Source organism: Phascolarctos cinereus, unplaced genomic scaffold (genome assembly GCF_003287225.1).
Source record: "Phascolarctos cinereus isolate Bilbo 61053 unplaced genomic scaffold, phaCin_HiC Scaffold_4;HRSCAF=312, whole genome shotgun sequence".
Classification (NCBI taxonomy): Eukaryota; Metazoa; Chordata; class Mammalia; order Diprotodontia; family Phascolarctidae; genus Phascolarctos; species Phascolarctos cinereus.
The window spans coordinates 285,665,884-285,691,240 of NW_027555847.1; the positions used below are offsets into that span (position 1 = coordinate 285,665,884).

A 25,357-nucleotide genomic window follows, 5' to 3' on the forward strand; every position below is an offset into this window, starting at 1 on the left:
GGGATCTACATGTAACACTGACACAAGAAAAAAGTGAGAAAAATAACACTAAAAGTTTGCTAGAGGCATTATAAGAAAGATGTAAGTATATGAAATTGCCTAGGGGACCCTACAGGTTATATACACACGTAACATCTATTGAGGTGTTAGTGCCTCCTGGAGGCTGCTTAAAGGTTGGTTGTTTCACAAATGTGGTTGGTGTGCTCTGTGTGTAAAATGTATATAATTAATATGTTATATATACACATGTAAATAGAAAATATTAATTTTAATTTAATAAGTCTATTTAATTTAATTTAATAAGACTATTTCTATTCTTCATGTGCAATTATATCACATATAGGTACAATTCCTGGACCAATTGTATTCGGCTTTGCAATAGACAATTCTTGTAGTCTTTGGGACATTAACGAATGTGGAATTAGAGGAGCTTGCTGGCTATATGACAACGCTAGAATGGCTTTCATGCTAGTAGGAATAAGTAAGTGATGATATCTTTGAATGTAAAGCAAATTGATTTGTTTGTGGCAATTATGAACTATCAATTTCCTATGTGATATTATTTATAGTAATAATAGAGCATCAATAGGTTTTAATATAAAACAAATCTTAGAGTATATAGACATGCTTATCACTTTCTGATCCCTGCCAAAATTGTATTGTGTATTTTAATAGACCTAGCAAGAACAGATTGCTACCTGAATACTAGAGATACTATTAAATGTATTTGTGCCTGTGAAGATTTGAAGACTATTTTAACATGTAGAGGAGTATAAAAATAAAGAGTATCTTATTTGATGAACTGTAACACCCTGATTAAAATATCAGAAAAGGGTCAAGATGTGATTGTGTAACAGAGCTGTCAATGTTCCCTGACTTAAGAAGATAAATTTGGCAGTTAAAAGTGGAAATTCGTAATCTTAAAAGATCATAAAGAGCTTGACTCAACCACTGATTAATGATGAGATGGCAATATTAATTGAGAATAGATTAGAATAAATGTCATGGATCCAAAGACTGTTGGAGCTTCAAGGAACTTTAGAGATCTTCCAGTCCAATGTTTGCCTGATGATTTTGTTTCATGGAAGCCTGGCATCCCTTATGCTACAAATGTGGGTTCTGTGAGAGGAAGAATAAAAATTAACAAAACTCTTCCAATTTGATGTAAAATTATGTACCTATGGCAATTTTCAGTATGAAAATCAGAATAGTTGCTTCTATTTGGTCCACAGTTTCCTCAATCTACCATCTCCCTCCCTCTTTGCCCCTCTGCCACAGTTAGAAAAATCCCCTTTATTATTATAATTTAGAATACAAGCCAGGGATACAGTTAGAATGCAATTAGGAAATGGTTGATTTCACAAGGAAATTATTTTATCCCTGTATTTCCATCATTGTGGATTTAAGGATAAATGGTGAAACTGAATATGTCCTGAGGCATTCATTAATAAAAGGTATTTACTTTAGGAGGGGAAGTGGAGTATTGTAGCTAGAGGAATATATTTCTGTTGGATATGGTTCTGTAAATTGCAAAGTGATCTCTAGGAAGCCAAACTGAACCTATCTTGCCTTGTAGGCTAGCACATTGATTCTGTCCTCCTGTTTCATTGTCAAGCTGTAGAATCTTAAAGGGAGGTTCTGTAGCTCCCAGGTTGAAAGCCTTATTCAATAATAATGTTAGTGGCTGGTACCTGATATTGCTCTTTTCTTCTAGATGACTTGCAATGGAGGTTCTAGTTTCTGGAGATGAAAACCTATACACAACATCAATTGTTAACAGCCATTTGAAAGCTCATCATATCTAAAAGTACAAAAGTGGTCTGTTATTTAATTTCTTTTGACCTATTCCCTAACATTATATGACTAGAAAGTGGGTTAATTAAAAGGCTTTAAATTATACCAGTCAAGTTCCCCTTACCTCAAGGAGCTTGAGCCCATAGCATGGAGAAATAATTTTCTTTAAGGAAAAATGTTTCAGGGGATTTTCCAAAAATTAATTCTAATCTAAAATCAGGGTTTATTATAATAAAAAACAGTATCCAAAACTGAAAACCCATAGTTATAAATAATCACTAAAAACCAGTTATTGATAACCAATAATAGAAGCCAACAATAATTAATAACAAATAATCTAATTCCAATCAGTAATCCATAATTAGCATACAATGTTTAATTGTTAATGGATAATAATTAGTGACAGCTATATCCAATTATTCAAAATTAATAGTGTATAATCCACCCTTTTGTCATGTGTGTAATTCCTTTTTTAAAAAAATATTATTTTCAATTTATGGAACAAAACAAACATTTCTATAACACAGCACAATTCAAAAAAGATGATTGCACATGAAACTGCAAATCTGCCATGTACAATTGGCTATTCCCTCCAAATGTACAAGGAAGTTATCATGTGAATTTCCTTTTTTTCCCTTTTTTTCCTCCCTCCATCCTAGAAATGGCTACCTGTAGACACAAATAAGTATGTATGTAAAATTATTCTATACATGCTTATATTTATTAGTTCTTTCTCTGGATACAGATAGCATCTTTCTTCATATGTCCTTTATTTTTAATATGCATATTTATAATAGTCAAAATGACTTAGTTGCTCAAAGTCATTCTTAAAATAATATTACTGGGCAGCTAGGTGGCACAGTGGATAGAGTTCTAGCCTTGGAGTCAGGAGGATCAGAGTTCAAATCCTGCCTCAGATACTTGACACTCACTAGCTTTGTGGCCCTGGGAAAGTCACTTAACCCCAATTGCCTAAAAAATAAAAAAAAAGATGGAGGAAATTCATCCATAGGAATTATAATTTTTTTTTGAGGCAATGGGGTTAAGTGACTTGCCCAGGGTCACATAGCTAGCAAGTGTCAAGTGTTTGGTCTGAGGCAATATTTGAACTCAAATCCTCCTGACTTGAGGGCCGGTGCTTTCCATCTTATTTTTACTCACAATTTTCTTTCTAAGCCTCTCTTTTTACCCTATCCCTGTTATCTTCTTTTCCTACCCCACCCCCTACTTCACCTACCCCTCCAAAAGTACTCCCCCATTCCCTCCCAATCTCAATCCACATAGCCTTCCAAAAGTCCTCCCCATCCTCTCCTCTCACTCTCCCAAATCCTAATCCACACACCCCTCTAAAATCCCTTCTCTCCCCTGTCCGCCAGTTTTTTCACCTGTCTACATGATCAGAAGACTTCTACACAGTAACCTGTTCTAATGACCTGTCCCTCTGTTCCTCAGTTCTCTGGTAAGGCACCAACAGTTGGTTAGAGAGTTGCCATGTGGTTGCTAGTTACCAGTCGATTTATGTAGTTTGAGTGTCTGAGGCTCTCGTACGGAGATTCCCAAACTTATTTGGTCTCCTACCCCCTTTTAAAAAAAATCGACCTGGAAATCGACTTTCTTTAACCCTTTAATGATTTTTATTTTTTATTTATTTTTTTCCTTTAATGATTTAAAAAAATATTTGTGTCATTTAAAAAAATACATATATTTGAAATGACGCATCTTAAATATAATAACTTATTGTGAATTTGTTTTGTTTCCTTGCATTGAATTTTTTTTTTTTGCTTTTTGGTGAGACAATTGGGTTTCACTTGCCCAGGATCATACAGCTAGTAAGTGTCAAGTGTCTGAGGCAGGATTTGAATTCAGGTCCTCCTGACTCCATTGCGACACCTATCTGCCCCTTCTGCATTGAAATTTTGATGACACAATATTATATCATGTAACCTTATAGTATTGTATTGTAAATGTATCATTACACACACACACACACACACACACATTCCTCCTGATGCATACTGGATTCCCTGACAATGCACGACATCCTTACCTGCCAACATTTGCTTGTTGAGACCTGTCAGTGGACTTGACTGATTGGTTATAACTTGCATTTTGTGTATTTATTTGGAAAATAATGTAATCACTATGACTTTGACTCTGTTACACAACCAATGAAACATGTATTTAAAAATTTTTATCTTTTTAAAAATTTTTCAAAATTTTCTTCTCTTCTTTCCTTATATTTCTTCCCCCTTACTTTTATTCAATTCCTGCACCTGAAGCTACTACCACCTCCTGGATCAATCCAGCACCCACCACTGCTCAGTATGGGTCACTTTGGGAACCTCTGCTAGTAGGAAGGAGTGATAGTGGTGGTGTTTAGCTTTATTTCAAGCCCAAACACATATTCTACCCCCTTTTCCTCTGTCCTCCTCTCCTCCAGAAATCTCTCGTAGCACCTGGCTACACTATTTTGGGACTCCTCTGACTTTTCCACCAGGCTCCAGGAAATTCTCCCAGGAATCCTGTAAGATTCCATCAGCCTTTCATACTCTACCTTATCACCACTCATTGTGGGTGGAGCCATAAACTTCTGAAGGTCCATTTACAGTTGTACATTTTTACAAGAAAAAATCTTATTCAAACACTTTTGAAATGTCATATGGTATACAGGCCCAGAATCTCAAGAATACAAAGAATAATATAATTTTTTTCCATTTAACAAATATAACTTGGTCACATTAGGGAAACTTTAACTTGTTTCAGAAAAAATGAAAGTGATCAAAGGGGCTAATGGCTTCTAATAATCACTTGAACATAACAAAGCAATGAATGAATGAATTAAAAACAATTTCTTAAGTACTTACTATGTGCCAGGTACTGTGCTAGGTGATCCCTTTTTTTTTCTTTTCTTTTCTTTTTTTTTTTTTTTGGTGAGGCAATCAGGGTTAAGTAACTTGCCCAGGGTCACACAACTAATAAGTGCCAAGTGTCGGAGGCCAGGTTGGAATTCAGGTCCTCCTGACTCCCAGGCCAGAGCTCCATCTGTTGCATCACCTAGCTGCCCCCAAGGTGACTCAAAAGAAAAGTAATTTAGACAATATCTTAACCTCAAGGAGCTTGCATTCCTATTAGGAGAAGGCAGCACACATAAATGACCTAGGTTTTGTAAAGTGGGGAGGGCAGTCTGAGGTTATTGCTTTCTCTTTCAAGAACTCTTATCATAGTTAAAAACAATCTACAGTTCTACTTTGAACAGAAATACTTTCATTCTGAGGAAACATGATACAGAAATAAATTTGTTTATCACATAAGAGCTAAGTAGAGAAATTCCTATATTCTATTACTTCCAAATCTTATAGCTGTATGAGAAAAGAAATCTGAGTAAAATTTTGAAAGTTTTAAAGATTTCTCTTTCATTCAATGAAATAATCTGTTCTAAAATCATCATGAAAATATATAACACCTTTACATGTTTTGTAAACCTGACTCCCAAGGACTTTGATTTACACGATGCTAATTTCTCATGGTTCAGGTAATATCTCATGCAATAATTTTGAACTCCTTTTTGTTTATTTTTCAAGGCAGCAATAAATACCTCAGAAGAGATAGGGAAGAGAGAACCTTCCTCCTCCCCAATTCTTCTGTTTTCTACTCTTTACCTTAGTGACCTAGTTTAGGAGATTAAGGATTGCTCAGATTGAGCTTTAAAATGTAGACATTTAGAAATATCTTCTTCCTGGAAAAGCTAAAATTTACACCTAAAATCAGCAACAACTAATTTAATTAATGTTTACAAAGCTCTATATATACAAGGAGACACTGATAGTACAAATATTTTTTAGGGAAAGGGGCAGTTCTTTGTTTTCCAGGTTGCTCAGGCTGAAGTAAGAAAGATTCTGCTCTCTCATTTCAGTTAGTCGTATGTTAACAGGCACAGATAAAAATACAACAAATTTCCTCAACTTCACCCACACACTTATACATTAAGAAAATAAAAGAAGCATTTTCATGGTTTCACACATAAGCATTCTACAAAAACAAATCAAGATTTCAATCCAGCTGTGCTTTTTTCCTTAAATGTATAATCATATCCATTTAAATCTCAAGAGAATAATATTTCACATGGCTACTGGATTTCCCTCATTGCAACTTACTAAATAGAGATGTTAACCTTCACAGAAACCCACTGGAAAGACAAATAAGGAGCTTAGGGATTCATTTTTAGGAGGGTGGAGATTCAGCCCTCTGTAAGCAAGCAGGCTCAGCTGAGGAAAGACTAAGAGATAGGATATCTTCGATAGATAAGGAGAAGATGATTAAACAGCTATCTTCACTGGAAAGCACACTACTCTTAACTCTGAGGACTGACAGAGAAACTCTAACCCACCCACTATAGTTAATGGAGATAATAAAACAGATTTCTTCTTAAGGAATCCCAGACTACCAACTAGACTTAGAACTGGAACTAGATAACAGGAATAAAGGATTCACTGCCCTGAAAAACAAAAACAACAACACAAAGTGGCTAAGTCCCAGACTTGGTAAGATGTGGACTCTTCCCAGTCCTCTAATGGAGATTTAAAAAGAATCAGGAAGGAGAGCAGGAGAAGGAAGTAGGCAATCATTTATTCCTAATCGGTCTATGTTTGTTGTTGTTGAGTTGTTTTCAGTTATGCCTGACACTCCAGGACCCCATTTGGGGTTATCTTGGCAAAGATACTGGAATGTTTGCCATTTCCTTCTCCAGATCATTTAACATATGAGGAATTGAGGCAAACAAGGTTAAGTGACTTGCCCAGGGTCACAAAACTAGTTAAGTGTCTAAGGCTGGATTTTAACACAGATCCTCCTAACTCCAGGTCCAGCTCTTTATCCACTGCACCATTTAATGCCTGTTCTATGTTTAGTACATTACATTTCTGACACTATTCTATTGTGGGTATTCCATGCAATCCTGCATATTTATCTGTGAACCAGAATTTATGTAAATATTTTACCTTGGTTTTCTTGAGAATCTTACCACTAGCAAGTTCACTTGACTGGAGATTAAATAAAGTGAGTAGGCAAACTGAAAGGAAAAGAAAATTATGAGTGCAAGTAAGGAAAACTGTTGGCTGGTAATGACCCTTCAGCTTCTTAGGATACACAACAGGTTTCTATAGCTCTTTAGGCTCACTTAGAGTACACAGACACTTTGCTGCAGAAAAGAAATAGTGTGAAGTAAGCAAGCCTTGGGGTCATAAGAGTTGCTAAATGCCAAGTTTGTTTTTGAGGGAATTTGTTTTCCTTGGTGGTTGGTTTTACCAGAATTCTCTGTATTGTCAAGAAATCCCTAAGATGGTGGAAAAAATGGGAGCATTTTTGTTCATCCTGTTATAAGGAGGGAAGTAGAGAACCGATCTCATAGCTCTGTTTCTTTGGGCTTTGGTTACTTTATCTGGGGAGAAGATGTTTCCCCAAAATACACAGTATTCATGTTCATGCCTCTCCACATTTCAAACCTTCAAGCATCCATGACCAAATCAGCTTGGCACACTGGTTGAATATTGTCAAGCATCCTCATTTTACAGATGCAGAAACAGGTTAGGTGACTTAATAGGTAGTAACAGAGCTGAGAATAAAACTCAGGTCTCTTGATACCCATGATATTTACACAACACCACAGGAACTGTAAGTGGGAAAAAGGATCTGTGTTTTTCCCAGCAAGCTCCCAGAGTGGAAAACCCTTATTATTACTTGTGTCTGAAGTTGTAATATATGAGAGATCAGTATCAATCTAGTAAGTAACTGAATCACAAAAGCAATGGGATCAGTGTTTGAATAAATTGAGCAGCAAACACCTTCCTACCTTTTAAGCAGAGAACTTAATCAGGTATTCAAAATGTTCTTTTTTTTTTATTTGCTTTTTCTTTATTCTGTCACTGACAGAGAAGCTTATGGATGATGCTTTACCCTCACTTCCTGGCTGATAATCATTGTGAGAAATAATGTTTCTGGAAAATAGTAGTGTAGCTGAAAGTTTTAAAAAATTATCCAGTTAAATATGGAAACTCTGTAATGTCACTGATGCCTATTGAAGAATTTTGAAAAATACATTCTTTCAAATTTAATAGAATGATACAATATGAAATCATTGTGATTACTTCTATTTGATTATATTGGAGATCAAACCATGTCTCCACAAACCAAAAGTTACATATTATTTATACTTTCTATAAATAGCTAGCATACTGAAGAAGTGAGAGAGAAGTGGAAGAATGAAGAAGGGAGAGAAGGAGGGTTAATTGTTAGTTCTGTCTCCAAACATTAAGATTTTAATGAGGTTATACTCTTTTAGAAAATAAAAATATAGTAACTTGGTTTAGTGCTTCCCTGATTCTGTTTGCTTAGTTATTTCTTCTTTTCTGTTTTTAACCCTTTTATATGCATCATACTGCTGCCATATTAGATAATAGAATTACTTTGTAACAAATAAGATGGAAAAAGCTTATTATAAATTTAAGGATAATGTTATGATTAAAAAATGAAAGATCTCTAGAAAACCATAATGTTGTAAAGGATGAGATCACTCATTTTTTGACTATGAAATTTTATATTTAATGTAATTAAAAATGATGATGTAGAAAATAAGTTATTGCTGAAACTCTCTATCGTGTCATTTTGTTCATTCAGTAAGTACCTGTTGCACACCTACTATGTGACTAACAGTTTTATTTTTAGTTTTAATTCAATGAACATTTGTAAAGGGCCTACTTTGTACAAGGAACTATGCTCAGTGTTGTTAATGTAAAACATGGTCTTAAGTAATCTTTCCCCTCCAACAAGTGGTTGTGGTGGGGCTTGTGAGGGAAGAGAAACAACATGTCTAAAAGTTAACTACAAAGTATATACTGTGTAAGCATATTAAAAACCTCCCTTTTGGTTTACTTAGAAATATTAAGCTGTAATATTCTCTGATCTTAAAAAATAACACTTTCCAGACTTCTGTTTGAAGGTGGGTTAGGAGGAGGACAAAAGACTTTTTTTTTTGAGAAATTCATTAAGGATAATAACCAAGACTTAGAATCAAGAGCACCTCTTGTCTTGTTAAAAATATTACCTACCTGAAGTGATTAGGCAATAAATAGATCCATCTGAGGTCTGTCTCCTCTTCCACATCCTCTCATGGGGATATGACCTCCACTGAGAATATATTGAGATATTGATCATAGGGAGGAGGTCTCTTTGTTTATTTTTGTTTACTCTTGGAGAACACTGGAGAGAATTGTCAGTTATGTAATGCTATAGTAAATATCATTTTGAAAAGTTAACTCAAAATTATGTTTTTTATGGGCTGTGATTTTTCTTGAGTCCTAAAAAATGTTATTTCAAATTATCTTGGAGTAGGAAGAGGTATGTTGCAGATATGGAGAACTATGTAATTTTGGATCTCTTTTTTCTCTTCTCTTCTCTTCTCTTCTCTTCTCTTCTCTTCTCTTCTCTTCTCTTCTCTTCTCTTCTCTTCTCTTCTCTTCTCTTCTCTTCTCTTCTCTTCTTCTCTTCTCTTCTCTTCTCTTCTCTTCTCTTCTCTTCTCTTCTCTTTCTCTTCTCTTCTCTCTCTCCCCCTTCCCCCCCTTTCTGTCTCCCTCTTTCTCTTTCTCTTTCCTCCCCCCCCACTATTGGCTATTAAATTAATGCTAAATTAAGTAAAATTGTTTCTGTCAGACTTGTGCCTGAAACAGAGAGAACAGTATTACATTTCCCCCTCTATTAAAATATGAAGTTAATCTCAAGAGGAAGAGAATGGGGAATCAGAAAAGGCCTCATGTAGGAGATTTAACTTGTACTGTGCTTTGAAAGAAGCTAAGGAATTTATGAGCCTCAGGTGAGGAAGGAGAGTATTCACAATATGGGGAATTGTTTGTGCAAAGGTACATTTGACAGCCAGAGGATTTCGTGTGTAAAGAACTATCAGGGAAATTTGAGTAGAATGGAGAATAAATGAAGAAAAGGAAGGTGGGAAAATGTAGAAGGCTTTTAAATTCCAGGCTGAATATTTTGTGTTTTGTCCCAGACAAATAAGGAGCTGTCAGTGTTTTTTAGTTGGAGGGCGGGATTATATGGTGAGATCTGACCTTTAGGAATTTCATGTTAGCAATTCTATGGAAGATAGCTTGGTGAGGTCAAAGACTGCAGACAGAGAGATCAATTAGGAAGCACTTAGATAGTGACTTGCACATAGTAGGTGCTTAATAAATGTTTATTGATTGATTGCAATAATCAAAGTTAGCAGTATTGGCCTGAACTAACACAGCATCTATACTATTGGTGAGAAGGAGATAGATACAAGAGATGTTGTGGCAATAGGGCAAACCCAATTTGGTAACTGATTAGCTATTTATAAGTTGTATACAAAAATCTAAACTTTATTTTAAATTTTTTAATTTTTTGCTTTTTGGTGAGGCAGTTGGGGTTAAGTGACTTGCCCAGGGTCACACAGCTAGTAAGCTAAACTTTATTTTTTAAATGAAAGTTTTGTGAAGGAAGGGCTAGCTAACACAATGGGTGGTAGAGTCCATGTCCAAAAAGACATCAACAGGCTAGTGTTGGATTGAATCTAACAAGATAAAATTTAATAGGAAATGATAAAATCTTATACTTGAGTTTAAAAATGAACCTCACAAGTATAAAGCAGAAGAGAAGGGGTTGGACTGTAGTTTGTCTGAAAAAAAAATCTGAAGCTTTTACTGATCTACAAACTCAAAATTGTTTGTGTTATGGCAGACAAGACATAATACGCCTATAGGCTTCATTACCAAAGTTGTATATTGTTCAGAACTAGGATAATATTTGTTCATCCTGCTTTACTTTTTTTCTGCTCAGAATTTACCTAGAATCTTGTTCATTTCTTATTGCCGCATTTTAGAAAAAGTCAGATCATCCAGAGGAGGGCAATTGAAAGTTGTAATGATCCCTAGTGTCCATGCTAGAGGCTAAGTTGAAGGAACTGGCGATGTTTGGTCTAAATAAGAAAAGATTTAGTGGGGATATAATAATTGAAGAGGATCTGAAGAGTTTTCTTGTGGAAGAGGGATTTGACTTGCTTTGCTTAGCTCCAGAGGTCAGGAGTAGGATGGATGGATAGAATTTGCAAAGATCGAAATGAGGAAAAACTTGCAAATAATTAGAACAGTTCAAAAGTACAGTGGGCTACTTTGGGAGGCAGGGAAGGTCTTCAGATGGGAGTAAAATATTGTAATTGGGACTCATGTTTGGGTAAATTTTAGATTGGGGGCCTCTGAGATCCTTGCAACCTATCAGAATCCATGATTCTTTGAACTGTATCAAATATGCCTTAATTCTCTGCATTCACAAGTGGAAGCCTAGGTGTTGAGTCTGATCTATTTACGTAGGAGCTTTCCCCCACCAAATCTGAAAAGATTTTACATAGAAAATCACAAATCTTGAAAACATTAAAATTTATATTTGATATCAATAGAGGTGCCAGGATTTATATTTTGTTAAATATAACTTTTTTTTTATATTTGCACATGTAGCAAGCTATAGTAAATAAGGTAGACACTGACCCAAGGGATATTTACTCTTTTTTCTATGAAAAACGCAATATATATTGATATAATAGGAAATAATTATGATAATCCATTTTTCTACTTATGCAAAAGGCGTTGAAGGTTAAGTTCATTTAGTCGTGTTGGGCAAAAGTTGAGAACTAGGCCACATATGCTAGTATTTGTAGAGTGCTTAGCAAAGTGTCTGGTGCATAGTAGTTGCTTAATAAATGCATATTCCATTCCTTATTGGAATTTGCATATGTTTATATTACTATTTCTTTTGATGAATAAAATCTATTTCACTTGGAAGTCTCACAAAGGAGAAAAATAACTTTTTGACTACTAAGATCCTTGATTACTTATTTATAGTGGGTGTATTTTTTTTCCAAAGTTACTGAAACCTATGGTTTTATTTATTTATTTTTGTGTTTCTTTTCAGGTGTTGGTTGTAAAGCATTAACTATCCTCTTCAATATCCTTGCAATCTTCCTGTACAAGCCTCCTCCCTCTGGCACACATGTCACATTCCAGAGTGAGAATGTCGTTGTGGCTTCTGTCCCGGTGGAACCTGATCACAGCAAAACAAGACATGATGGATAAAAGAGAAAAGAAGAGGACATGCAATAGCAGAATGACTAGATTTTTTAAAAAATTGTGAATTGCCATTGCAGCATTATCCACACCAAAAGAAAAAAAATCACACTTTTGGTATGGTCAAGAGATTTAACAACTGAATTCAATTTTCAGGTGTTAATGAATATTTACTTTTTACAATTGATGAAATATTTACAATTTACAAAAGTAAGAAAGCAGATATTGTGTTTTTAAATTTCAGTGAAAAGCTCCAAAACCTGGAGTATTAAAGTTATATATTTGTTTTACACTTTCAGGTATCTGAAATTCCAAACTGAACATAAAAACAAAGACAATCTATCTAAACTAAATTCCAAACTAAACATTTTAAAGAAAGGTAATTGATACTGTTAGCACAGGACTAGTAAAATATTAATCCATTTTACAAGAGCTATGGACATTTCAATTTCTCTGATATCTTAGAAAAAGTTAAAACTATTATTATTATTTATTAACTACTTTAATTCCAGGGTGTCAATGCTTAGATTATTCAAAGCCATATTCATAGTTTTCAGGTACTTACACATTATTTTTAAATAGGCCTAGGACTGCATTGGTTATGTAGGAGACAACATTAGAGGACCATATTTTATTTCAAATTTTCGTTCTTTTATCCTAGATACTCCTTTATCATAACAAACTACTGGATTGTGAGTCATTTTAAAACTGCACTTTATCTACTTTTTTGTATAATAGTAGATAATGAGTAAATGTATGTTCACCTTTATTTTAAAATTATTCCTGAAGAGACACCTACTGATATTGGAGTATCATTTAAAATATATTTTCCTCATTAACCGGGCCCCCATCCCACAACAGCCCTCAAAATAGTGCCTATAACTTTTACCACAAATCTTTACCTGTAGCAAGTATCTATTAAATAGATTGCTTATGGATGAAATATTAAAATTCTACCTTTAACATACTTTAAGAAATGTGATTGAAAGTAAAATTTTTCACTGACAAGATAAACTGTACAGTAAGACCTTATGTTGTTGGATCAGGCTTTAGGAGCCTCAGTCATTTAGAACATAGAATTGAAAGTTTTTTCAGCATCAGAGAAAATAGTACAAAGCCCATGTACAAACCCCATAGTTGAGGTGTTGAGCCAACTTCAGCAACTTGTATGGAGCCTATTGACTGAGAATTTTGTGCATAGCAATACTGCTGATTAGTAACTTTTATTATCTAGCAATCCTTACTACCTTTTGCTTTTTAGTAAGCCATAATGTATAGCAGCGGTGTCAAGACTTAAATAGAAATGGATCCCTGTGGGTCATGCCTTGATTTAGAAAACCACTAATTAACATTATTTATATTACATTGTATTTTAATTTATTTTGTTAAACATTTCCCCATTACAGTTTAATCTTGTTGCAGCCAGACTCAAATATCTGTTTGACACCTATGATGTACAGTATTCTAATAGCTGTGAGTGGAGACCTTCTAGAGGCAAACACTGTCAGTTATGGAACTGTGGAGTGACACATGCAGTGAGTGTAGAAGTAAGCTAGGATCAGGGGAACCAGGCATATGCTGGAATAGGGAATTAACAGTATTGATGGTCTGCAACTAGGCTATCTTAAAGTCTACCAACTACTCTGGAGGCCAGGAGAATGCACAGATCAAATGTTATGCTGGAACCAAGATTCAGAAACCAGACAGATAAGCAGAAATTAAATTTAAAGAAATTAATATTAATTAATATAATTAAATATATGAAGGTGCCAGAGAGTAGTAAGCAGAAGGTTAGGAACCAGAAAGGTGAACCAAAATCAGTTCATATATGACTATTAAGTACCAAGGAGACTTTGAAACTGAAGCAAATGCCAAAATACTATTCTATTTTGCCTACTGGAGTGGAGAGCACTTAGTATATCTAAGGTAGAAGCATCAGATTAGTTGTACCTGTTGAGAGGAAGAACATAGGTGGACCATAAGTGCAGATCTTGACAAATTCTGAGAGCAACGTGAATGAAATCAGGAAAATGGGGCAAAAGAATTATTTAAAAGCAACAGCAACAAAAACAGAAAAACTATGAATGTGCAGAAGTCCGAGACCATTTGTGGTAGGGGCAAATGTCACTATATACCTCAGTAGTTTAGCAGGGCATCACTGTCCTGTATCACAGTTCATTAAGTGATCTTCACAATGAAGACACTGAATCCACAAGAAATGTTTAATTGTATTCAGCATATATAAAACAAGGAAAGTAGTGTATTTTAGAAACCAAAAATGTTTTTCTTGCTCTCCTACCCAACATATACACAGAAAGAGCGTTTTTAAAAGAGAAAGCTTAAGTCATCTGGAAAGTTCGTTTATGTGAAACACTTCATTCTTTAGTGATGTTAGATGAATGCAGTGTTAATACTCAAAATACTCAGATGAATCTTTGATCTCCTCAATTCAGGAATTCCTTCTAACAATACAAATTGCAAGCTGTGAATTATAATCAGAACATGTCCATTTATGTTCAGTGAACTGTTTGCATATTTTACCCTTAAAAGGAAAACATTTCTCACTAATTGTAAGAAACTTCAATACAGAAGTTACATTCTTGTTATTTTTGAATACAGTTGTGCAGTATTGGATTATTTAGACTTTTGAGTATTGAGATTATGTTTAATATATGAATGTAACATTAATATGTACAAATTGTGCACAATTATAGCTATGCAAATGATATAAAATTATAAATATTTGGGAACAGTCCACTTTTAAAATGTAGATTAAGATAGAATGTTTGGTATGTTGATTAATTCAGTAGGGTTATATTGTAGTGCTATTTAAAATCAACTATTTAAATTTTTTACTTTTGTCTACTTGAAATTGACCTTTTAAAATTTTAATTAAGCTGCTTTATAAATATAAATTTATTTTTTTACAAATGGAAAATATTCTTTTTGCTTTGGAAACTATTTGACATGTTTGGTGGTTTTTGATATATTAGCAAATATATTAAACTTAATAAATACTACATTAACTTTAGAGTGCACTGGAAAAATCAATATATATACAATTATTTGTAAAATAAAAGAGTTCCCTCTTATAGTTAATTGAAAAAGATGGAATTGAGTAAATTATCTTTTTCAACAATGGAACCATAAAGAAGTAATCTCTTGTAGGAAAATACTTTTCATTTCAATGGGCACCATATTTTATGAAGATGTTTATTTTACTTAATTTTCTTAACCAAAAAACTCAGTTTAATATTTTATGCCAAGTGCATGTAAATTTGTAGAATATCTTTAAAGAAACTAAAACCGGTTTAGAATGTCAGGGCTTCAGTATTGAACACAATGGACTTTATATCAAAACCAGAATTCATTAGCTTCCCCACTAAATCTTCCCAATCTCAAAACTTCCCATTTCAATTGAATGTACCAATCCTCCCATTGACTTTGTTTTGCACCCTTGTGAGTTACCCTTTGTTCTTTACTCTGTCACACAGTATACAGTTAGTCTTAGCAATTCTATCTCCATAACATCTTTTTCATCTTTTTTCCTTTGTTTACTCCTCTCCTTTCCCTCCCTTCCTCCCTTCGTTGCTTCCTTCCTTCCTCTCCTCATCTTTTCCAGGCTGGAAGGAAAGGAGCTACTTATGGGCACTGGTTGGCATGGGAGTTTTGACCTGCTCTGTATCTGACCTAGGATAGCCACCCTTCCTTAGTCAATTAGATGCATCCCTTCCCCCTTCAAGCCCCTCTCCTGATCCCAGGAACTCACCACATTGATACCAAACTTAGTGTGGCTGCTCCATCTGCACAGCTTATAGTAATTTAGAACTCTTAAGGTCAAGAACCTTCCTGGTAATTGGAATTACAACCATATACCACCAGGCCCAACTCATTCATCCCCTTCGCCCCATTTTTAGGTATCCACCTAGTTCATTCAGTCTCTTAACACTTCCCACCTGGACTATTGAAATAGCTTATATCCAGTCTCTGCCCTCTTCAATTCATTATCCATACAACTATCAAAAAAAAATCTTAAAGCATAGATATAACAAAGTCTCTCTTTCACTTGAAATTCTTCATTGACTTCCTACTGTCCCTAAACTCTAAACTATAAAATTCCAACTGCCTCATTTGATATTTAAAATCTTGCACAATTGGTTTCTGGGTTTCCTTTTTTTAAAATTAGTTTATTTTGATTTATCAACAATCACTTCCATAAGCTTTTGAGTTTTAAAATTTTCTCCCCCTCCCTACCCCACTCTGTCCCTAAGATGCTGCGCAATCTAATATAGCTGGGCTTCTTTTTGAAAATGTTTAATTTATAGTCTTATCTTTTTCTTGGTATCATTACTGTTTTCCAATGATTACTCTCCTCCATAGAATGCTCCATTGTAACAGGTAAGCACAATTAAGGAAAACAAGTAAACATTGGCCATGCCTGAAAATGTATGTTTCATTTCATTACACTAGTTTATCACATCTCTATTGAAAGGCAGAAGACATGTTTCACCACCAGGCCTCTGAAATCACAATTAGTTACCATATTGATTGGAGTTTTGAGGTCCTTCAGTGTTTTTCTCCTTTGAGCAATTGTGGCCATTTTGTAAATTGTTTTTCCTGATTATACTTACTTTGCTCTGCATCAGTTCATATGACTCTTCCCAAGATTTTCTAAATGCTTTATATCCATCATTTCTGGTGAAATAATATTCCCATGTATTCATATATCACAATGTTTGGCTAATTCTCCAGTTGGTGGGCATTCACTTTTCTTCTATTTCTTTGATATGATAAAATGTTCCAACTTTATATTAGGCTTTTCATACTTTCTGTATTTCAGCTAAATTGGTGTAGTCACCATTTCCCCAATTCTGTCTTCATGCCTTTGCAAAGGCTTTCCCCCTTGCCTGGAATTCACCCTCATTCTCATCCCCATTTCATAGGATTTCTAGCTTCCTTCAAGGCAGAGTATATCTGTTACCTCCTTTGGTGAGCCTTTCTTGATGGCCATGCTAATTACTGCTCTCCTTACTGTTATTTTTCTGTCTCTATATTGTATCCTTCAGTAGATAGTAAGTTCCTTGAAGTCAGGGACTATTGTTTTTGTCTTTGAATCACCAGTGCCTAACACAATGCACTTTATATTTTATTGACTGAATGATTGTTAATCATTCATATGTAATCTGTGAAGGAATAGAAGACATTCAGTAATAAACTGTAGTTTAAAATTTAAGACTGTTAGTCTACAAAAATCATGACAGACATAGCCAGGATAAGGAGCAGTCAAAGTGGATAGCCATTGAAGGCACAGTTTACAGAGAGTGAGCTGTGCAATCAGGGATTTTTTTCTTTTGGTAAATTCTATTTTTATTGATGTATTTTGTTTGTACATCACACAATTTCTTAATATAGCTTTGCAAAGCAAGCCATCCTTTATAAGAAATTTAAAAAAAGAACAGGTGGAAGAACAGTTTGGCAAAACCAACCAACACAGCAACCATGTTGGAGATCATATTCAATATTAGCTACCAGTAGTTCTGTGTCTCTTAAAAGAAGGAAAAGAGGTTCATTTTCTTAGCTCTTTTCCAAGGCCAACCTTGGTCATTGTAATTACACAGTGGTCAATTTCACTTTACTATTCTTTCCATTTATATCATTGTCATTGCTAGTTACATTGTTTTCCAGATTCTGGTTATTTCATGCTTCATTGTCATACATGATCATATGCTGTTCTTAATCCTTCACTCTTTATGACACAGTAATATTCCATTACATTCATGTACAATCATTTGTTTAGCCATTGTAGGTACACAAATTATATGCACAAACATAATTTTAAATAAGTATTTTTAGCTAAAAAGTTTGTCTTTCTATGGGATTTAGATATTGATTTCTATGATAAATCAATTTTTGTACTTCTGTGAAGGCTAAAGCCCTGGTTACATATAGAAAGAAGGGGAAGCATTTTTAAAAAAAATATTGAATGAAGTACACATAAATGTCTTGAATAATGTCTGATTCCTCTGTTAGATGCAACTTTTGTATTATGTACAACTGTAGTAAATTGAATGTTTATTTAAATATGGATACCATACAAGGTATTTCTAACAACATAAGGAATCTAATCTCTGTTAAGTAGGTAGATAGTTCATTACTTTATAGTCACACAGTATGTCTGGACTTGTATACTTATACTATATATCTGACAGACACTTCTTCCCCAAACTACTCCATATACACTCAAACAATTTCATTCCTAAATTTCTAAAGAATATAATTCTAAATTGCTTAATCTTTCTTCAACAAATGTAATTACTGTTGTATTTCTGAAAATGGCCCTCTGTTTAATAAACTGTCCAAAGACATATTTGCAACAATTACTCTTTCTACATTGCTTTTTGTTTTTTCTGTGAATCATGAAGATGAAGCAATACTCAGAAAGTACTCATCTCAAAATACTGTAAATGAAAATTTGTATTTCAGAGCAATCAACTTTAGAAAAACTATCTGGCTACTCTGCTATTGCTATCGATGTATCACTATTTAATTAAGACAAAATTCTATAGTTGAGACATAATCTCAGTTTTATGGAAAGATTCAGAGGATTCAACATTGTCAATAAAAAGATCTACCTCTTGTTTGCAGGAAGACATTCCTAGTTAAAAAACTTTGAGACTGAAATTGTGGGCAATTTAAAAAATCTTTTTATTTATTTATTTTTATTAATTTATTTTGATTTATCAACAATCACTTCCATAAACTTTTGAGTTTAAAATTTTTCTCCCCCTCTTTCCCTCCCCCTCCCAAAGACGGCATGCAATCTGATACAGGCTATGCATATACATTCCTATTAAATATATTTTCACATTAGTCATGTTGAAAGGAAGAAATAGAACCAATAGGAGGAACCACCAGAAAGAGGAAACAAAACACAACAGAAGAAAAAAATATAGCAAATAATATTCCTCGATCTGCATTCAAGCTCCATAGTTCTTTCTTTGGATGTGGATAGTATTTTCCATCATGAGGCCTTTGGAGATGTCTTAGATCCTTGTATTGCTGAGAAGGGCTAAGTCCATCAATATTAGTCATTGCATAATGTGGCTGTTAGTATATAAAATGTTCTCTTGGTTCTGCTCACTTCACTCAGCAACAGACCATACAAGTCTTTCTAGGTTTTTCTGAAGTCTGCCTGCTCATCATTTCTTATAGTACAATAGTATTCCATTGCGTTCATATACCACAACTTGTTCAGCCATTCCCCAATTGATGGTCATCCTCTCAATTTCCAATTCTTTGCCACTACAAAAAGATCTGCTATAAATATTTTTATGCATGTGGGTCCTTTTCCCATTTGTATGATCTCTTTGGGATACAGCCCTACAAGTGCTATTGCTGGGTCAAAGGGTAAGAACATTTTTACAGCCCTTTGGGTGTGGGACACTTCTTTGGAAAGAAGTGACTCTAAAATCATTTTTGTTACTTTATTTGGATTACAGTACTTCCAATAATAATTTAAACATTCTAAAATTGGATTACAGTATTAAAAAAAATCAGGATTACACATCATATATATCATGAACCAAAATTTCAATAAGAAACAATGGGATTAGTTTTGAAATTTTTTAGTGTATTTTATAAGCCTTAAAAAATAATGTAAATGGCAATGATAAGGAATTTATAAGATTAGTTGTAAACATATAAAAAAATACAGCATTATCCCTATATTAGAAAGATCATCATTAAATAGTTACTTTAATCAATTAGTTCTCAAACTTTTTGGTTTCAAGTTGGCTTTGCACTTTTAAAATTTACCATGGAACCCAGAAAGCTTTTGTTCATCTAGGTTATGTCTATCAGTATTTGCTGTATTAGAAATGAAAACAGCTTGCAGACCATCTGAAAGGGTCTCAGGGACCTGCAGGGGTCTCTGGACAACACTTTGAGAACCATTGTTTAGTGAATCACAGGTTATACTTATGACTCCTTAAGACCATTAAATATCCAAGAATTTGGAGCGTTTACATGTCTTTTTAGAACAGATTGTCTTGAAATTACTGCAAAAAAAGAGATAGTGTTATAGAAAGTCCATTCCAAAAAAAAAATACTGTGTCTGGTAATCCAGAAAAAACAATTCTGTACCTCTTTCAACTTTTTATATTGTCACATTTAAATCCCATTTGGACAGCTCACTATCTAAAAGAGAGTTGTGGTAATTTTTTCTGATTACTGTTGAGTATACCATCCAGGACCCAAATCTATTTATCATTCCTGACTCTTCACTCTCTCTCCCCACCATATCCAATCTATTCCCAAGTCCTGTTAATTATATTTTCATAATATCTCTTGTATGTGACACTGCCATCACCCTGATTCAGGCCATGCCTGGACTATTTCAATAGACTACTGGTTGGTCTCTCTATCACAGGTTGGTTCCTCCAGTCATTCAATCAATAAACCTTTATTAAATACCTACCATGTGCCAGGCACTTTGCCAAACTCTGAATTTCTAGCTCCCAACATGAGACTATTCTGTCCTTACGATAAGAGTTCATCCTATATAGCTAGCTCCAGCCACCTGACTTTGTTTTTGATCGGCCCTGTGTCCTACCCCCAAACCTTTTCCACATCTTTTTCTGGTTACAGTAACCAATAAATACCCCATAACCCTAAATTGCTTTTAGGAAGGGAGATGTCAATTGATTGCCGTATGGATGCACTTGTATCCCTGTGACTCATCATACTAAAATTCCCTTGCCTTACCAATCCCTATTCATTTCTATTAAAATATAGGCTCCTTGAAGCCAGGGATTATATCTTTTTTTTTTCCTGTCACCAGTTCTTAGCTCAGTGTACGACACATAGTAAGTACCTATTAAATGTTTTTCATTCATTCATTTATTAAATCCTGATTTGAATAACATTTTGTCATAGATAATTTTGTAAAATGTATATTGAGGCAACATCTCTCTTTGGCTTCCTTCATTTCCTTCACCTTCTCTTTCCTCTAACCCTAATTCACTTCGTCTTGCTTCCTGGAGATATAAAACTCAAGTGACCTCATGTTAAAGAAGGCAAGTAATAACTCTCATTGTATTTCTTTTTTGTTGTTAAATTTCATTGTATTAGCAAAAACATTTGTCTCTTCTATTTTTAAAGATCACTCTTAAGAATTATACTCTAGGGGCAGCTAGGTGGTGCAGTGGATAGAGCACTGGCCCTGAAGTCAGGAGGACCTGAGTTCAAATCCGGCCTCAGACCAAGCACTTGACACATACTAGCTGTGTGACCCTGGGCAAATCACTTGACCCCAATTGCCAAAAAAAAAAAAGAATTATACTCTAAATTTGTAGAAGTCATTTTTGTGGACTCATATGTTTGTACTAACTTAGAAATCCCCCAGAGTCAATATACTTCTTAGTCTTCATAAAATGAATAAATGAATTAATTAAAAAAATTTATTAAAGCACTTAAAGTGTGCTAGTCACTGTGTTAAGCATTTGTTATAAAAATACAAGAAAACAAGATAATCCCTGCTCTCAAGGAGTTTACATTCTAATGTGAGGAGACAACATGTATAGGGATGCTAAATTTTGAAAGAGTTTGGAGATAGATGCTCAGTTTTATGGCTTAGAGATGCCTGGAAAGGCAAAAGAGAAAGAAAGTTCATTAATCAGAGCCCTTCTGGATAAAGGAAGAGAAGGGGTTCGAGAAAAGAGAGGAGGATGAGGAAGAGAAAAAGGAGGAGAAGACAGAGGAAGGGAAAGGAAAAGGAGGGAGAGACAGGGGAGGAAAAAGAGCGGTAGGAGTAAGAGGAGGGAGTGAGGTAAAAGGAGAGGGAGGAAAAAGAGGAGAGGAGGATAAAGAAGAGGAAGAGAAGAGGAGGAGGAGGAAAAAGAAAAGGAGGAAGAGGAGACCAGATTGTAAGAGACATGTCTTTCTCAAACAGTGTATCTCCTTCTTAGTGGTAATGGGGAGGAAGAGTAGAGTCAGATTACCTGGAATTTTATCATTCTTTTTAAAAAATCCCAAGTTACTGCTTAGAAAATAGTGGTAAGTTGTATTACTAACTGAAAAGAAAACAGTTCAGTCTTTCCACAATGTATTGTAGCTGTCATTTCCTTTGCTTAACCAACAGGTGGCTCTGTTGTTTTTTCTAACAGTTATGTTGCTATACTTTCTTTAGGAAAATAAAAATTTTAGGACTCACAACTGTCCAGTCTTCCTCCCCACCCCCACCCCAATATCAGACAGTCCTGAGATAGTAAAAAGTATATTTCTGATTCTTTAATAAGATTGCATTTTATCACTTGGGAAATTATTATGATTCTTTAAATACTTCTTCCCTTTATCATTTAACAAAGTCCTTTTCACATTGCAAAGATTATTAAAATCCAACTCAATTTAATTTATATTTAGTAAGCGTCTACTATCTGAAAGCATTAATTCTTACCAGCTCTGCTTCTGACTCTCTGGACTTGATCACCACATTTCATCTGCCTTCTCCCCCTGGAACACCTCTTGACCTTTCTGGCCTTGCCCTTTCCCTCCCACTGGTGAATTCTTTTTAGAACTTTCATTTTGAGGAATGCCCAGAACAATCTTCCTCTATTCTAGTTCTGGATCTCCTTCTAACTCTCTGGACTTCAGAGGTACCTTCCCCCTACTTCCCCTTTTCAGGTCTCTTTTACATGTTGCCTTTCCCTATCAGAATACAGTTGTTGAGGGCACGGAATGTATCTTTTGGCTTTTATTTATATTTACAATGTGTAGCACAGTATCTGCCACATAGTAAGTGCTTCATAAATTTTTTGACTTATTTGGCATTGCCCAAAGACAAAAACAAGAATCTTTTCCCTCAAAGATCTTATAATCTACTGGGGAAATCCAATTTTTATACACAGAAAAATGAATATGAAATAATTGTAAAACAAATTAAGGGGAAGGAAGAAATCAGGGACACTAGTGTAGAAGACGGCACCTGAACAGAGCTTTGAAGAAAGCTGGGGATTCCAAGAAGCTGAGGGGAGTACTCCACACATGAGGAACAACTTATTCTAGGCATAGAAGTGCAGAATATAATGTTGCATACAAGGAACAGCACATAGGCTAGTTTGGCTAGTGTATAAAGTTAATGAGGAAGAGTAGTATAAAATAAAACTAAGAACATAGGCCAGAACCAAATCATAAAGGGTTTTAAAATATTAAATAAAGGAGTTTGTATTTTACCCTTGAAGTAATAGGGAGCCAATGAAGCTTCTTAAAGAAGAGAATGACATGGCCAGACCTGAGCTTTAGAAAGATGATTTTTGCATTTATGTGGAGGATACAATTGAGTGAGGGGAGGACTGAGGCAGGGAGATTAATTAAGAAGATATTATAGTAGCCTTGGCGATGGGTGATAAAAGCCTGAACTAGAGTGATGATCACATGAGTAAAGAGAAGGGGACAGATGAAAAAATAATGTAGAAGAAGAATTGACAAGACTTGGCAATGGCTAGGCTATGAGGACAGAAGGAAAGGAAAGAGACAAAGTTGACTCTGAGGTTGCCATTATTGTATAGTAGAAGGAGGGTCTGATTTTGGGGGAAAGGAAAGTTCTTCCCACCGAAGTCCTTGACACTTGCCAAATGGTTCAATAAGTTTTGTTTTAGAATTAAGTTGAGATGCCAGCTGGAACTGTCCAGCAGACCACGATATGGAACTGCAACTCAGTAGAGAAATATATATATTTGGGAGTCATAAACAGAGTGATATTGATTGAACCCATGGGAGTACATAAGGGAGATTATACAGACAGAAGGGGGTCTAGGATATATCCTATGGCTTGTTTGTACTTGGTGAATTGGATATGGATGAGTATCCTGAAAAGAAGACTGAGGAGATCAGCAGTGTTGAAAGATGCAGAGAAATGAAGAAGAGTGAGAACAAGGTGTGTGTCTTTGGATTTAGAAATTAAAAGATAGTTAGCTAACCTTGGAGAAAGACATTTCAGTTGAATGATAGAGTTAGAAACCCAATTGTCATTAAAAAAATTTAAAAGAGAACTATGTGAGGGACCTTTTAGAACTATGGCAAGGGGAAGAGTTCTTAAAAATGAGAGAAATAGGGAATTTAAAAATATAAAATAGATAAATTTGATTACATGAAATTGAAAAAGTTTCGCCTAAACAAAAATCAATTAAGTAGCATAAAAAGGGAAACTATAATTTGGAAGAAAAAAAAACCTGTCTAACTCTGATAAGGGTCTGAGATAATCAAGCTATATAAGGGATTTATATACATACATACATACATATATACACACATACATGTATATATATCTGTGTATACATATGTATATCTTTATATATCTCCAAGAGCCATTTCTCAATGAATAAATAGTCATTAGATATGAACAAATAGTTCTCAAAAGCAAATTTGAAAAAACAAGTGGTTACCATATGAAACATTTTTCTAAGTCACTAATAATGAGAGAAATGCAAATGAAAACAATTCTGAGATTTTACTTCATAACCAGAAAGCTGGCAAACATGACCAAAGATGGAAATAATTAATGTTGGAAGGATTGTAGAAAGATTAGCATATTAATAGACTGTTGTTGGAACTGTGAATTCATCCATCCATTCAGGAAAGAAGTTTGGAATTAGCTATGAAAGTGAACACAATATTCATGTGCTTGATCCGGAGATTCCATTGCTAGGCACATAGCCTAAGAAATTCAAGATAGAAAGGCCCCATGTTCTCCAATATATTCATGATAGGTACTTTTTACAGTGAGGAAACCAAAAATAAAAGAGCACAAAAACACCCTGATACTAGAAGCAAAGCAGATACCCACTGAATGTAAAGTGGTTAAACAAATTATGGTGTATGAATCTAATGAGATATTACCGCAGCATAAGAAATTATGAAGACAAATTGAGAGAAGCATGAGATGATATATATCAACTAATTTATGAGGAAGTAAGCAAAATCAGAAAAATCATGAACAAGACTTCAGAATGTTAAAAAAACAAAAACAATATGTTGTTGGGCAAGGGCCGGGAGCACAAGGCTTTAGTCTCTACAGTATCTTCTCCTGTTTTCCTTGGAAAGGAAGGGAAGGGAGACTGTGAGAATGCTGTAATTTGGTCTTCAGCAAGCAGAAGGTCTTTGACAGGGTTTGGGTATAGGTTGTTCTCACCTAATCTTCCAATACTGCTGGGAATGTATGCTTCTCGAGGGCAGAGACCGAGTGCCTAGCGTAAGAAGTACTTAATTAAAATTTGGTGATTGATGTATTAATTTGTTCTCTCACATATAAAAGTGAAAGCCCCAATGTTTAGGAGCCACTTTTGTTTTGTTGTTGGGTCATTTCAGTCATGTCTGTCTCTTTGTGACCTCATTTGGGTTTCTCTTGGCAAAGATACTAGTGTGGC

At 34.7% G+C, this 25,357-nt stretch overlaps 1 protein-coding gene and 1 long non-coding RNA gene across 2 annotated transcripts in view; one reads left to right on the top strand and one right to left on the bottom strand.

Annotated features, from left to right (window-relative positions):
• The window catches only part of LOC110223658 (solute carrier organic anion transporter family member 4C1-like), a 114,030-nt gene extending 95,717 nt beyond the window's left edge, over positions 1 to 18,313 (top strand). Inside the window, exons 12-13 of the mRNA XM_021009296.2 lie at positions 344 to 481; positions 11,785 to 18,313. Coding sequence (XP_020864955.1) covers positions 344 to 481; positions 11,785 to 11,945 — 299 coding nt within the window. The 3' untranslated portion in view covers positions 11,946 to 18,313. The remainder of the gene's footprint in view (positions 1 to 343; positions 482 to 11,784) is intronic.
• On the bottom strand, positions 1,010 to 22,477 carry LOC110223668 (uncharacterized). Its single transcript, XR_002328757.1, has 3 exons — positions 22,390 to 22,477; positions 1,692 to 1,754; positions 1,010 to 1,119 (listed from the first exon to the last, which is right to left on the bottom strand). It is a non-coding gene; the product is annotated as an uncharacterized LOC110223668 (long non-coding RNA).
• Positions 22,478 to 25,357: the final 2,880 nt, after the last annotated feature.